The sequence below is a fragment of the Melospiza melodia genome, chromosome 8 (genome assembly GCF_035770615.1).
Source record: "Melospiza melodia melodia isolate bMelMel2 chromosome 8, bMelMel2.pri, whole genome shotgun sequence".
NCBI lineage: Eukaryota > Metazoa > Chordata > Aves > Passeriformes > Passerellidae > Melospiza > Melospiza melodia.
Window position 1 is genome coordinate 7305400 of NC_086201.1, and position 16535 is coordinate 7321934.

The 16535-nt window shown below is 41.9% G+C and overlaps 1 protein-coding gene across 1 annotated transcript in view; it reads left to right on the top strand.

Moving 5' to 3' along the window:
• Positions 1–15542, top strand: part of NCKAP5 (NCK associated protein 5) — a 380696-nt gene extending 365154 nt beyond the window's left edge. Inside the window, exon 20 of the mRNA XM_063161631.1 lies at positions 13971–15542. Within this exon, the coding sequence (XP_063017701.1) occupies positions 13971–14252 (282 nt within the window). The 3' untranslated portion in view covers positions 14253–15542. The remainder of the gene's footprint in view (positions 1–13970) is intronic.
• The last annotated feature ends 993 nt before the right edge of the window (positions 15543–16535 follow it).

Genomic DNA, 16535 nt, shown 5'->3' on the forward strand with positions numbered 1-16535 from the left:
TGTTGGTAACACATAGAATAAGACAAAAAGCAGAATTGAAATGAAAAAGATTATGCTTGAAACTGAGGAGCAAAAGTAGCAGAGCAGATAGCATGTGCTTGCTGGTTGCTCTTGCAAGAATTATTTTTCTCTGCATAGACTAAGAGGAGACTTTTTTTATGTCCTGTAATCAGTAAAAATAAAGGTCAGGGTTTCTTCAAGCTTCTCTTCTTAATGGCTGTGCCTAAATGGATATTTAGACACTTCAGCTGCCCAGTTTTCAAAGATGCTACAAATCTGTAGCTTTTGCTGATGTCTCTGACCAATTTATGTTATTTGGATCCTGTGAAAATCATGGAGTTTATAGAGGTGCTTGAAAATTGGTTTCGATATTCTCCCTCTAACTGGCAGAATTTTGGTCTGTAACATCCTGCTTCTGTGGGCAATGACATGGAACATCAGCAGACATTTCCCCCAGGTTGAAAGGAAGGCCAAATACTGTGCATTTCTAATCTGGTCCTACTGTGCTCCCATTAAGATCATATCTAAATGAAATTCTTCATCTTTTTGAATCCATTTCTTTATTGCATTTTCCATAACATTAGTGTATGGGCAGCTGGAAAAAGCTAAAACTTGCATTTGTATCATTTCACAGAATATTTTTACTGTCACCATTATAAGAACATCATCCTATCTTTTAATGTTTCCTACAACCACTATGGCAAGCCAGGGTGCAGAGAGCTCAACATTTCTAACACAGCATTTCTAGAAATGAAATCCATGTACTATGGCAAGCCAGGGTGCAGAGAGCTCAACATTTCTGATACAGCATTTCTAGAAATAAAACCCATGGCGAAAACACGGAAGCTGTGTTATGACATCGTTAATGGCATGGTGTTGATAACAGAAGCAGCAAGGAAAGCCAAGGACAGCAGCCACCATTTAGAAGCTGTGTGATGTGAGGGCTGGAGCCTTCCTGATTGACTGCTGAAAACTAAATTGTCTTTGGAGCTTCTGTCTGTTTGTGGCTGTTTCATCACTTGTCCTGGTGACACGCGAAGATGAAGTCTCTGTATGGGCAGGGAATTTAGGTATGAGGACATTTATCTTCCTGTCTTGTTCTACAAGGCAAATCCTGCTGGGTTTCTCCTCCCATTCCATGAAGCTGCCTGGCTGCCCAATTAGTGTGCCTGGGAAGAGGAAAGGGGGCTAAGGCTGATGTCACCCACAGGCGTCACACGCTCTGCTTTTAGCTCAGCGCTGTCCTTCTGTTCCTGTGAAAGTGTTGGGGAGCCCACTCTCTCTCCTCCACAGCCAAAAACTTTCATACAAAGCAGGGACTTGGGATTTCAGCTATCTCGTGCCATTCCTGGCACAGACATCTGTGGGAAGCAGAACTTTTGCCTCCATATCCTGTTTCTCTGGTAGGCACGGAGTCCGGATGGCAGAGGATAGAAAAATCCAGATTTATGAATGCAGCATGATGTGGATAATTACCATTCATATTTACTCAGGGGGAGAAACCACTCAGAGTGCACAGGCCCCAGGGCACAGAGCATGAAGTGAAAAATCTCCATAGGTTCCACAGGCTCTGGACAGCTCAAAACCCTGGGGGTTTACCCAGGGCACTCCAACAGGAGTGAAATCATCAACTCCAGTTGACAAATCATAGCCTGCCTTGCTATGCAAATTCTAGTTCTGGTGGCACTGGAATTTGCTAACCTGTGCTAAGCCAATTCTGTGAGACAGTTGGGAGTTTAACAAACGTATTTCAAATTGTATTTTGGAGAAATCTCAAGCATGGGGGGAACTGGTCATGTTCTGTTCATTGCAGCAGATGGCATTCCATTTGGTGTTTGTTAGCTTTGTTTGCAGCTCAATATTTTGTTTCTAGGGGAACTCAGTAAGTTAAATAATTTATTTCTCTAATGCATCAAGATTCTGATCCAAACTCCACTAAAGTCAGTGCAAAACATTTGATTAACTACCACGTTCAGTGGATTAAATGCCAGGTTCTGTATGTTGAAGAGTATTTCAGATGCTCCCTAGTGAGAACCTCTGTGAGGCCTCTGCCTTTCCACAGAGAAATTTTTGCCTGCAAATAAAAAAATACTCAAATACATTCAAAAAGCTTAACAGACATGAGTGCAGGACTGTGGAGATAGGGATGATGTTCTGGCTGAGTGTCCAAATTGCTAAGCCTCTCTTGCTATTAAATTCCCCATTTTTTAAATAAAGAATATAAATAATACCTTCCAGCTGCATTTGGAATTTAATCTAGTACTGTTAGCAGGCTGCTTTGAAAGCTTTGAAGGCCCCATAGCAGCACTAAGCAAATAATCATTATCACTTAATATTCTCATTAAGCATTCTTGCTCAAGATGGGATCTTTCATTACAAGGGCTAACCATAAACACATTGCTCCTCTGATGAGGAATTTTCTGAATGTCAGGAGCAAATTCGTACCCTGATCCTGCAAAGAGTTTTGCATGGGCAGAATTATACCACCTCAGCAGTCCTGCTGTCCATACAGGGCTCTAACCATGCCTGTGCATGGAGGAGATTTTTATTCCATTGTTACAAGCATTTTAATCCTGAATTATCTAAGATATTGAAGAAATTAACAGTTAAAAGGGTTTTTTTTGTATTCTAATAAATATTAAATGCCAGCTCATTTTCAGCAACATTTTTTCAGACTATTCATTCACTAGTAGGGCCTAGCAACTGCTTTGTTCTGTATTTTCATCCTGATTTTCTGTTTGTGTCATCTTTGGGCATTCAAAACGTGAGTGTGCATTAACTGTACAGTGTGTCTGCATGCATTCCAGTTGTATTTTAGTCCTCCTAGTGGCCTATTATATTAACAATATTACAATCTGTGTTTAGGCACAGGAACATGTTCTGTATCACCAGTACCTCACTGCAGTTGCAGCATTGATGCTGCAGTAACACTTCTGCATTGCTAAAGTCAATAAATCTCCTAAAGGATTTGCCCAACAGATCCAGTCATGTGGCAGCTGTCACTTCACACACTTCTCTTTTTATACAGAAATTGCAGTGAAATCAATGCAAAAGAAAACCCCTATTCTTCCCCTGCAGGAAGCCCACTGTGGGAGCAGCAGCCTATGCTGCTTCTTCACACCAAAATCCTTTTTTAGTCATACCCAAACAGAGGTTTTCCCACAGCCAGACAAGGGGATCAGAACCCACAAAAAAAAAACAGGGTTCCCAATGTATCTTTTCACTGTGCCTTCTTTCTCTGAGAAAGCCTCAAAAGCCTTGCCAAAATATCACCTCACAACCTGGGAAGGGTCTTTTACAGCCCAGGTGGGCTCAGCACAAACAGTTACCTCCCTTTCAGGTCCTGTTAGAGGCTTAAGCTGAGCTTTGCTGGTATCCAGGGAAGCTGGGGGTGGAAAGGCAAAGGTCTGTCCAGCACTTGTGCTTGAGTTTTCTGTCTCAAAGAAAACTCTGTCTCTCTGATTCTTGAAAGCATTGGGAAATGTTAATGGAATTGGTTTTGTTTATAGTTCAAACTCACTTAACATGTCTCTGCTCATAGACACGAGTAAGAGACAGCTCTCCCAGCTCTGGTTTAATGAGTTGGTACCCCAAATCTCTGGGAAGCAGCTTATGGGTTTCCTTTGTCAGAACCAAGAATCTGATAGCATTCTTAATTATCTTAGTGGCAGCAGAACAGTCAAGGTTTAGGTCATGGCTTATAAGACAGGGAAACATAAAAGTTGTAGAAACAAGAAAGCCCCTCACAGCTTTCAGCCCCTGATGGCTCTGCCAGGTCCCAGGGGACACATTCTGTATGCCTGGCTGGGCCACCAAGCAGGAGAGAGCTTCTCATGACCAGAAACAGATGTACTCGTTTCTAAAAGATGAAGTAAACACATCTAAATCCATAAATTACCTAAAATTCCCCTCGGATCACAGCCAGATGATATGCATGTTAATCAAAATGGATAGCACTGCTTTAATTCAGTCAGGAGGAAAGTTCAGCATTTATAAATCTCCTGGCTGGAGGAGCTTCCATCTGCAGCTGTAGCAGTGGTCATCTTGGTGCCCAGCACTGCTCTGCTTATTGTGATTATTCCTAATCATTCTAATTCTTAATTCTCCTAATAATAGACAAACAGTGTTTGTTTTTGAGCATCCTTTAGAGTTAAAAAAGGGACTATGACCTGCCATCAGCATTTCAGACAGGAGTTGCCTATTCCCTACCCCAGTGTGCATTTTGTACACACAGAGTAGGTGCTGGTCCCAGTGTCAGGAGCAGCCAAAGAAATCTTCAGGGAAGGGAGCAAAGATCCCAAATCCCAGTGGGCACCTCCCTGAGGCCACGTGCATGGGAGCATTGCTGTCACCCCTTCCTCCTGAGCACCCTCAGCCCCAGGCAGGCACCTGCAGCTCCAACAGACCTGGGTCAGAAAACCTGTCCTCCAGCACATCTGAAACCCTGCCATTAATTTCTCCCCTTTTAAATTGCATTTTTTTTGCCTGGTTATCTTCCAAAAGGTTTTCTAAATTCTTGATTAATTTTGGGGTTGGCTGTTTAATACAGTGTTTGGTTAACTAATTCATGTAGTTGTTTATAATTATTGCCTTGCTATAAAATCATCTTAATAGAAGGTTGGGGGGTTTTTGTTTTCTTTCCAGTAGAATAACAAGTTATTTTATTATTCAAACAAGGCTTACTTCCTGCTGTTTTCAATAAGATTTTTAATAAATATGTAAATTTAAAAATTAATTTACTGCATACGTTTGGCAGCATGATTCTTGAACTGACAAAAGTTTGATGGATTGTAAAATTATCCTCCATAAAAATCATCAGTCACAGTAAACAGAATATATCAGCCTCTGGTAATTCTACAGCTTTTTCTTCATCTTATCTCCTGTTAGGAACTCACTTAAAATTGATTATAATATAGTATGTTTCTAGAAATGTAATTCATTCATATATTAATTAGATTTTAGGTTAATATCCCATCATGGAATAGGGCATGAGCCAACAGTGTTTTCCTGTTGTTGCAGACCTGCAGTAGAGAACCCTTGATTACTGTTCCCATGTGGTTTTACCACCAGGACTAATCACTAATCAAATTCCAACCACATAAAATGGAACATCCTTCATAGCATTTATTTTCTAGCTGACTTATACTATAGGCTTTTTATTGATACAACTTGCTGTACTGAAATGAACTAAAAATTGCAAGAGAGGATTTATCCTTCTACTTTAATTTGGTTCTGCAGCCTGTGCCTGAAAGTCTGTCTTGGGTTTTTGTGCTGCTGTCCCTGAAATACCCTGCCCTACAGCAGAGATAAATTGTTTGCATAAATTTAGAAGGTCCATGTAGATGACTGTACTGTTATGTAGGATTTGTTAGCAGATGAACTTAAAGCACAGGTTTCCATCTGCAATTCATGCCTTGCTTGAATCAGTGCTGAAACTCAGCTCAAACATCAGCTGGAGAAGTGACAAGCACAGTCACACAACCAGCATCATTATTTGCATCTGTCCTGTCCCACTTTTCTCTGACTACAAAGGAACTTCCCTATTCTCATTGCACAGTCAGAAAACAGTGTGCAGGAGGTTCAGGCTGCTACAGATTGACTGGGAAGGCAGCCTGGGCTCTGCCCCATTCCCCTGCTCCTCCTGGAGCATTTATCCCAGTGCAGGAATGCGCAGCCCCAGCCCTGACCCTCACTTAGGGAAGGTGCAGAGCAGGGCACACCCACTGAGTTTCCTTAGAGCCTTTGAGAAGCCAGGTGTCACAGAAGGGAAAAGAAAGGGCAGTGGGTTTGGTTAGAATCATTAGAGGTAAAAACTCTCTGCTATGTAGAGTTGATTAAAATCTGCAGTGGAAAGGGAAATGTCAGCTGCAGGCTCCTAAAATAAACTATGTTGTTGGACTGAGGTTTAAGCAAGCTAATTCAGAATTTTTTAAGAATTAAGAAGACCCTGTTTCCAAATTCTAAAATTTTGACCTCTTTATTCATAGTGAGAGCCTTAGTTCTGATGTGTGTGCACTGTGGACATGAAGCTCCCTCTGCAGCAGCTGAGCGTTGTGGTCACACAGAGGGGAACTGATGGCTCTGGAAAGATTGCTTGTCTCCTCCCAAATTGCCTTCCTCCTCAGGGGCTAAAAGTAAGAAAAGCCCTGTTTGCTGTGGAACTTTGTTTAAATCACCTCCCTGAATCATTCTGAGAGCTTGCAGGAAGGGACATCCCCTCTCCTTCCTCTGCAGGTCTGCCAGCAGAGGTTTGTGCTCACTGAACTCTCCCTGAGCACAGCACAGCTCTCTCAATGCCCGCCACAAGCCAGCCTTCATAGCTGGGAGAATTATTCCTACATGGCTTTGTCATCCTGCTTGATTTCCTCTTGATCCTGCCACATAACCTTGCTTCTTCAGTGGCTGCACTCATTGATCTTAAAGGTCTTTTCCAACCTAAACAGCCCTGTTACTCCATGATTCTCTTTCTACTGCTTCTTGTCTTTTTACCCACAGGTCAGCTGGATGGTCACAGGCTATGAATCTAGATGAATCTAGTCCAGTGCACAAAATACAGGTCTACTAGTGAGGAAAATCCTTACCCTTGCAATCCTTTTTGCAGTCTTGAAATGCAATTCCATTTTTCCAGTTCCAGTATTCCAGGTGAATGGCACAGACATTGCAGGCCAGGAGCTGAGGCATCACTAGAGAGAGGGAGATAAGTGTCTTTGTAACTACCAAAATGAATTGTCTTATTCAAAAAAGCCAAAGGTGGAAGATGAAGACAGGTAAGAACACAGCTAATACTCAGGAACAGTACTCTGAGAATAGTTCAACCATACAGAAAAAATTACTCTGATTACTGAAAATGTCAGTGACATTATATGTTATATGACTACAATCCTGCATTTACTGAGTTTGAGAGGATTTTTTCTCATCAGTCATATGTGAGATAGAACCCGTATCTTTAAGAACTGCATCTGGTACTGGATTTTTTTTTTTAAACCAACAACTTCAAGCTGTACTTTTTCCCCCTCCTGGATTCAGGTCCATGTAAGTATCCCAATTAAAAAAAAAAAAAAAAAAAGAAAAAATAATCAATCAAACCTCTATTCTAGGATAAAATTGTAGCCCCTTTTTTGTACAAAGCCCCTTTATTAGCAATCAGCCATACTTACATCAAGAAAAGGATAACTACTTTCATTCAGTAGGACAAACCTCTGTATATTTAAATTCTGTGAGGTGAAATACAGTGTGATGAAGACTGAAACTGTGAAGTTATTTAGGACTCCATAGTTCCAGTACCATTTGGTTATCACTGACAACATAACCCTTCATATAATTCTGTCAAGGAAGAGTATTGACCTTCAAATGGTCAAGTTCAATCCCTTTGTTACCAATCTTACCTTTCAGTATTTTTTTTCTCTGCTATTTTTTTCAATCACTAGGAAATCAGAAAAATTTTGCTGTTTTACTCCCTCTACAAGTAAAGCTAAAAGGATCTCTGAGAAGTTAAGTGAATCCTATCTCTTGTTCATTTTCAGTCCATCAGGTTCTAAAAACTGAGTAACAGCTTCCTTTCTCACCATGGATATTTCTTCCTTAATGCCTTGTGGTGAGCTTCTGATTGCACTAAGCATTGCTTTTAGTGGGCAGATTCCCTCTGTGAGAAGCAAAATTGGTGATTCTGCCAAAGTGAACAGAGTGAGGCTGTGCTTTGCCTTCTGGAGAAAGTCCTGGTGTTTAATTGCTTTTCTTTTTAATACATTGCCTCAACACACTTGGCTGAGCACCAGCACCATTATCACTTTCCAAGGTATTGCCACTTAGAATTGGATTTTCTTATTCCTTTTTAAATAAGCTTTGTCCATGCAGAGTTGATGTAGCCAGTGGCCATTCTGAGCACTATGAAAAAATAACATTTCTGCCATTCAGTTTGTACCTGAACAAAGGCAAAAAGCCTGGGAACTCAAACCTCAACATCCTGGTTTATTAAATTATGCCAAAGTTCAAAGAGGGTTGGTATAAACCTAATCAGGTCAAGCAGTCTTGTCATGTCAAGGAAATATTCATGTATGAGGATGGTAATCTTGGCATTAGAATGCTGAATGTACTGAGTCATCTCATCATTTTATGAAAATTCTGCTTTTCGAAGCATAAGGCCCAGCTCACGAAACCAAATTCTTTTATCTCCTTTTAAACCACACAAGAATTCAACTGTAGACAGCATAAGTCTCAACTCCTCAGTTCAGGAGGCAATAGCTGTTCTGTCCAGATCTGCAGCTATGGATTGTACACAGTTTGTGCTAATCAGCTGCTTTTCCTCCAAGGTAATTCACTTACAATTCAGGACAAGGAGAAGTGATACTGAAATCTATTTGTAGATTCTTATACTCTGAAATACAGTGGGCAAACTTTGATTGCATGTACATTTGATTAATGTAACCACAGTCATGGTTACATTACCCATAATGCCATCAGGGGATGATGCATAGCAATGTATATCTGGCTTTCCTATCAGCTGCTGAACTTACTAATTAACTTAAAAATGCTTCCTAGCAATGCATTTTTTAACACAAAAAGAAGCTGGCACTTATTGTTTATCATGGAAATCTGATGTGTGTCTCTGAGAATGTCATTATCTGCTACAGCAAAATAATTTCGGGATTTCTGCTCAAGTAGAAAAAAGAAAAATGATTCATTATTTCAGAAATTATTTTACTGTCAGTCCAGAAAATAGATGAAAGCTTCTGACAATGCACAATGGAGAGCAAGGCTTATCTTATTATTTAAAGTTGTGCTTTAAAGAGGAAGAGGTTCAAACATGCCATTTTTAGCTCAGCTGTAATGCAGCAGAGGTCACGCAGCTACAGCTCTCACCTTTGTAGTTTGCAGGATGTGGCTGGGTAACTATTTTCACTGCAGAGTGTCCCTTGTTCACCTGATGCTCAGTGAGATCTGGAGATTGTTCCCCTTGCACAGAGAGCCTGCATGGCAGTCTGTCCTGGCTGGAGGACAGACAGACACTGCCCAGCCCTTTTCATGGGACACCTTCTGCTGCAAACAGCCGTGTGACACCAGAGGATTCAGTGAGAGGTACTTCTGATGAGACCAGCACATCTCTGGCCAGAAAGCTGCCCTGCATTCCTTGCTCCAGAAGCTGAGGATGTGTTAAAATTGTCCCCCTAAACAGGTTATGTATGAGCAGCCCATGGTGCTGCAACAGCACATCCCACTCAGACCCCTTGTGTCGTAAATACAAAGCAGTTACAGGAGTTAGAGGATAGCTAAATTGGAGGAACTGTGAATTTAAAATAAGAAATTGTGGCTCCTGGGATCAAGTTTACCCTGAGCATATGCAGACAGAGTAACAAGCAATTTTTAAAAAGTAAAATCTAGAAAATTGTTTTCTCTTGCAATAAAGTTATGAGCAATAACTAAAAAAACCAAAAGGGAACATACTTTGTATCTTCTATTAGAAATCAGATCTGAAACCAAAGACCTGGAGTTATACAATTAAGTATTGATTTTGCTGATCTATGTTTAATTCTCATAGCAATTTTGTTGTTTTTACCCAATAGTGTTTTGCAGTTATACTTCACTTGAAACAATGCCCTTCCTGCTTTTGTGTTAATCTAAAAACTAAATTGCCCAATGCATGATAGACATAAATAAAGTTCGCTTTATTCCTTTTTGTAACTGATTCTGAGCCCTTTAAAGTGCTGGTTAACTAAACTTGGACAGCTGGAAAATACATTTATCCTGCAGAATGGTTCACTGCTATTTCTGGGCTCTGGGACTCATAAGCATAGCCTGACCTCCAGATAACCAAAGCTTCTGTGTGCTACCACATTCAAGAAATGGCCTTGCTGCTGCTTTCCTTCCTGCACACGAGTGTGGGGTCCTCTGTGCCTGTGAACCAGCCCATCCTTCCCTCTCCTCCTTCCTACCACACCCAAGGAATCCTTGTGCAGCTCTTCCAGCTCTGGAAAGGCATTCTACCCACATGTAACCTCTCATTTTTACAGTTTGTAGGAAATCTAATTTGATGTATTAATGTAGGAATAACACCTATTTATAATGTATCAGTGTAACTGCAGGCTAGTTTTGTTTTCCTAATTTGCTGTGCTTGAAGTGACATGCCAGGTTTTATTACATCACTAATGGGTTTTAGTTATTCCCTTTAGGATGTTGCCAGCAAGGAAGCATTATTCTGATTCATGACTCATGGGTTTATTTCAAAGTGATGTGGCTCGTGATGAATGCTTGTGTGTGTCAGGAGGAGTTTCTCCTCTTCTGACAGCTGGTCACTGCTCTCAGGTGGGACAAGGCACCCCAAACTGGGCAGGTGAGAAGCTCCAGCTGTGGGAAGCTCTGCACCTACAGTGGAGTGGAACAACAAATGCTCCCCATGCCCTCAGGCCATAATGGTACAGATTTTCCCTACAAAAATACACTTAGGATAAGTAAAAGAAGCTAACCATTGTGATGGGCCAGAGCTGTTACAGAGGCACTGTGAAAACTACAGTTCTTGTCGCACTGAACCTTTATTTCCTTTTTTTTTTTTCTATTATCTGTCTCTTGTAGACCAAAATCTCTGATTACATGTTTTTGTCTTTTCTCTTAGTTAATACTTAGGAAAACATAGAGAGTCCACACCAAATGCAGCACTCACCTTGTTCACAGAACAGATCAGAAAGCAGCAAAGCCAACACTTGAGGGCTGAAATGCTTTCAAGCATTGCTGCTGAGAAGGATCCTGTGTGAGAGCAAGCACACAATGGGCTGTTGGTCCATCTTGGCTCTTGCAGCAGCACTGAGCAAAATCAGGAGTCTTTCTCTCTGCTGTGGTGCCAAAACCACCTGTTCACTGCACAGAAAAGCACTCCAGGAGAGATTTGAGTGGAGAACAAGGCTTAGAGGTTAGGTATTCTTTACACTTCTTACCAAATCCCACCCAGCCCTCCTGAGTGTAGAGCACACCCACCTCATGTTCCACTCTGCAGCAGCTGCTGAGTCACTTCAGTGTCACTCTCAAATGCATTAATGAACTAATTGCTTTAAAATAAACAATGCTAACATCTTTGGGCTAACCCTTGTTCTTTGTTACAGCTGTGACTCTGCTGCAGTCAATAGCAAATCTACATAAAAAAACCCAAAGTTACTACATAACCACATACACCATTTATCAATCAAATTCTAACAATAGTTGGTTTGCTTTTGAGACTGCCATGAATAACAAGAAACTTATTCAAGGATGAATCTAAATAAACATTCTTTAGTAATTTTGACAAGTTGTATCTATAGTAACTAGAGAAAAAAATTCTTGGGTTAACATTTCTGTTCTGACACACACCAAGGTTAAAGAAATGACCAGTGACTTTTCAGCTCTAGGAATGTACATAACTGTGTTATTGTGAGAGAAAATGATTTGTTGATTGTGCAGATTCTTACATTAATATCTCTGCTTAAAGTTTTATTTTTTTGCTTAGGAGTTTTCTTCTATGTGCTAAAGAAAGGAAGCTTCAGGTTTTTTTACAGAAGGATGTAACTGGGCACAAGGACACCTAAAAAGGACAACTCTTTATCCAAAAAATACCCATAACTTATTTCTGAATTGTTTCTTGTTTTGGTAATAAACTTTGCTACCACTGTTAGAATTATTTTTCCCTTTAAGCCCTGATGTATTGTTATTGTACTGTTCACTACTCAGGATCTTTTGCCAACAGGTTTCTCTGATGGGCTTCAGTTCACTTCAATTTCACTTGATTCAATGTCTTTGCTTAAAATTTTTAGAGTACTTTTGTTCCCTGTAGTTTCTCTAATGTACTTTATAAAATAAATGAGAAACTAGGGTGTGATTAAAGTAGGATTGTAGCCTAGGTTGTGCTTGAAGGGTGTAAAAAACCTATTGATACTGCATATATGCAGAATATACCAATGAATTCCTGTCCTGAGGTGTAAATCCATCCTTCAGTAGGATGCCCAAAATGCTCCTCTGATTGTGATGCCTCACCCAGACTGCTCTGTCCTGCAGATTCTCCTTCTGCCCAGGAGTTGGAATTGGCTCCATCTGAATCAATAAGAGTTTTTTATCACAGGCCTTACTGACTCCAGTATTGAGCCCTGCAGTCCCAAGCCTGTGCTAGCCAGTCACATTCCATTTATCCAAAGAAAAGCTGTGGAGTGGGAAAATTAAAGACAAAGAAACATCATTTAGTCTGCCATATAATAAAGTATTTTAGGCTCAGCACTCTGAAAAGCAAAAAGTGCTAACGTGTGTTATTGATGCCTTGGCTGAGAATATTCTCATCTGGCCTATGGAGAAGTGAAACAGCTTTTTCAGTATTTCAGTTGAGGGCAAAGGGGAGAGCATTTTAAGGTGAAATTGTGCAAATTTCTATTGTAGGGTCCTAAATTTGTGCTTATTCCCATTACCAAGGGTTATATTCTTCTATCTCAGAAAACATTTTAATTGCAGATATTAAAGACCTTAGTTTTAACTGTCATCTAAAATTAGAACCCAACACAACATTCCCTAAAACCTTTTAGACTCAAGATTAATTAATGCACCAAACAGAAAATGTTCATTTGCTAAGACTTTAGGATCTCCTGTTGCTTTGCTTAAGTTTGTTCAAAACATTTTCCAAAAATAGTCATCTAATCCATGCATTGTCATCTTATGAAATGTGACAAGATCAAAGCAAAACCAGTCATTGGACTGGCATTTCAATTTTTATCTAAGTAGCCATCAAAACAAGCAATCAAACTATGGAACAATTTGTCTTCCCCTCGCCAGAGATTTCCAAGGAGAAGCAGCACAGCGTGCACAACATTTCGCTGACTTTTGAAGCTTGAATTTTGCAGAAAATTCTAAGGACCCTTTACAACTGCACATGTAATGACCCACAGCATCCACACATCTGCCCAAGCTGTATCCTCAGTGTGCTTAAAGTGCCATCTCATTTTCTAGCTAAACAAAAACGTTGGTGCCTTGGATTTACAGTAATTTACTGATTCTGTCTTTGCCATCTGATGGCAGTACCAGAAATGAGGAATGGCTTTGCACTCTGATGGCATATCTCAGAATGCTTGACTCTTATCTGCCCAGGAGGTTATTGAATGTTGATTGTAAAATGCTGAATGCTATCCCATATATCTCTGGTAACACGATCTGTAAGAGGAGTTAGTTACTCAGATTTTGAAACGCTCTGTATATGAACAGCAGGTCATTTTTATTGAGCTGCTCCCTGCACAGCTCCCTAATGATTCCTTGGTCAGATCTCTGATGGAAAATACCAGTAGCTAACAAAGGGATACAATTACCCCGGTACAATCCTACTGTGTGTTTTTAATATAATGTGCTAATACATGGTCCAGTGTTCCCACAGAATTACACCACTTCTGTGAGAAGTCCTGGCCAATATCTGATTGATTCTGGTCTGTGGGGATTGGCCCAGTTCAGTGCAATTTCCTGTCTTGTTGCTTTCTTGTCTATTAGAGAGGGTTTGGGTTTGTGGAAATCAATAGGCTTATACATGCAAAATGTGAAGCTATTCCCTAGCAAATTTCATTTGCATCCTTAATTTATGGAAAATGCTGTTTTCCCCTCCGCACTTTTCTTTTTTTTAAACTCTACTTAAACAAATACCTGTTTAAACATACCCCCCAAAGTATTCATGCAGGAGAAGATCTGAACTCCTGTGAGGATGCTGGAGATGTTTAACTCATGCATAGCCAGGGTCTGCTGCTTAGGACATTAACAGCACTCAAGTGTTACCTAAATGGAGTCCTATTTGTCTTAGCAGAACCATTAAAGTTATGGTTTATCTTAAAATGGACACTAATATTCTATTTAATCATAACAGTTATTTAAGCATCTAACAATCTATTTCCTCTCACCCTGTGAACTTTAGAAAGATGGTAATTAACGGTGTACAATAGGATAACTTTTAAAGGAATATGCTTCCAATATTTCTCTCACTTTTACAGAAATTGAAGCAAACTGAAGAAACAAAAGAAGATTCCCAGAACAGAGCCTCTAAAATTTCCCTGGAGTCTCTCAATAAATTTAACAGCAATAATGTACTTTTATTAGAAAAAGAGAAGAACTGTCTGAACAAGGCTGAAGGACAGCAGGAAGAACATGGAAAGAAGGAAGCAGCTTCCTTGACCAGCTCGGGCCGGCAGGACGTGGACAACTTGGAATCCCTGAGTGATTCCCTCTATGACAGCTTCTCCTCTTGTGCCAGCCAAGGCTCCAACGACGTTTAGGGACATTCCCAGGGGCTGCAGCACGGGATGGAGCTGGAGGTGAGCGTGGAGTGAGGAGGGAGAGGAGACTGTGCTGGGCAACTCGCCCTGGAGCTCACCGCGCTCACCCCGGGCTGTTCTGAGCTCCCACCACACAGCAATAAGGCAGGGCAGCACCTCGGTGGTGCAGGGGGCTCAACACAACGAATAAAGTCTTAATTTTGCACTTTTGTGAATATTTGTACAGTTGTAAATACCTTGGGAAAATATATTTGTAGTGATACGCGACAGCAATAAATATTAAATTGGTGCTATTCTCCTGTAATGGCAGATTACTAACTTAAAGAAGTTTGTGTGAATATTAACAAGAAAAGCTGGTAGATTTTTTTTAAAAAGAGTTATAACTGTCCTAGTCTTAAAACTGTATGTAGAAACACTGCATTTCCATAAACTTGAGCCTGCCAGGTTGTCTTTAATAAACTCTGGTGGACTCCCTTTTAAAAAACATATTTTATTTTTTCTTCTTAGTGCAATTCCATGCAGGTATTCTAGGGAAACATGCATTTCAGTTATTACAACTTCACAACAGGTGTCTTATTTCAAAAGGGTTTTGACTTTTGACATGGCAAGAAAATGAATAGATTAAAAGGCCTGATACTGCTGGCATTGGCTTCATCAATCATGCACATAACTGTTTGAAAGATCAGGGTCAAAGCAATTCACTGCTGACACAAACAGGAGTCCTGTAGGGAAGAGAACCACATCAACCACCCTGTACTTCTGGCTGCAACGTGGCTTTTCAACTTCCACCTCCTCTGTACTGTGCTCATTTCCCGTCAAATTAAAAATGTGCCATGCTGTGTTATCTTTTCTAGTCTCTGTTTGGTCTTAAGTAAATCCTGAACACTGAAATTATTTTTTAAAAAACAAAACAACTCCTGTCTGTGACACATTACCATGTTGGTGCTAACCAGTACTAGTTCAAACATATCTTGGAGCAGGGGGATTGGGCTGTATTGGGTGTTCTTGTTTTTTTCTACAAAGGTTGTTTATATGTAAGGGAGAGTCTATTTCAAAGGTTCTGTGTATTTTTTCTAGATGTGAAGTATTTATAACTGCTTTTTGTACAGCAATTGTAAACTAGATATATTTGGAGTATTTCTAGACTCTACAGTTTCTTTAGCACATGCTTGTTAATCTTTGAAATATTGTATGATCAGTGTTACTATTTTGTGCAATTTGTTATATTTTAATTCATTTCTGCTGTAAACTTGCATCGTCTTTTTCAACTTTTAAGAGATTTTCATTGAAAACACCTTTCGTAAATAAAACTTCTCTTGCCTACCGGTGCGTGCTGAGGGGTTTTGGGAAGGGCATGCTGTGACAGCTTGGGCTGGGGTCAGGGGGTGCAGCTCCGGGACAAAGCACGGGCGGGCAGTGCTGGGGCTGTTAAACAGCGATTTCAGCTTAATTAACTCTTCCTTGGAGCAGGGCTGGGAAACGATCGCTGGAAAATAATGGGGTTATCCTGGGAGGAGGCGACGCACTGAGATGGTCCCAGCAGGGACGATGTGGGGGCAACACCCGGGGCTGCCTCTGCCCTCCCCTCCCCACAGGCGCTGCCCAGCCCGCGACGGCTCTCGCTGCCTCATCCCATGGCATCCCATCGCATCCCATCGCATCCCATCCCATCGCATCCCATCCGGCCGTGTGTCCGCCGGATGGGCTGCAGGCTCTGGCCTCCGCGGCCCCCGCGCCCTTTCCCCCCCGTTTTGTTCCGCTGGAATTCCCTTTTAGGGACTGGGAGGAGGGAATGGCGGGGCCGCGCCTCCCCTCTGTCCCTCCGGGTGCCGAGCCCGGCCCGTCGCTCCCCGCGGACGCGCTCCGGCTGCCACCTGTGGGCTCGGCCGGGCGGGGACACGCAGGGACCGGGGTGACACGGCGCGGGCTCCGTGCCGAGCAGCAGGGCGGGGATGGGATGTGCTGTGCTGTGCTGTGATGCGATGAGCAGCCCCGGCGGGCAGAGGGTCGGGGCAGCGCCGTGCGAGCCGGAGCCGGAGCGGGCGGTGCGGGGCTCCCTCTCCTCCCCTCCCCTCCCGTCCCCTCCCCTCCCCTCCCCTCCGTGGCTGAAGTTCGCCGTGCCCGAGGCGCTCCCGTTGAGGTGCGGGGATCCCCGCCCCGCTCCGCCGGCATCACATGGTGGGGGAAGGACGGACGGAGGGAGGGAGGGGGAGCCGCCCCCCAGCCCTCGCTTCTCCTACAGTTTCTCCAGTCTCAGCGCTCAACTCCGGCGAGGCTGGAGCG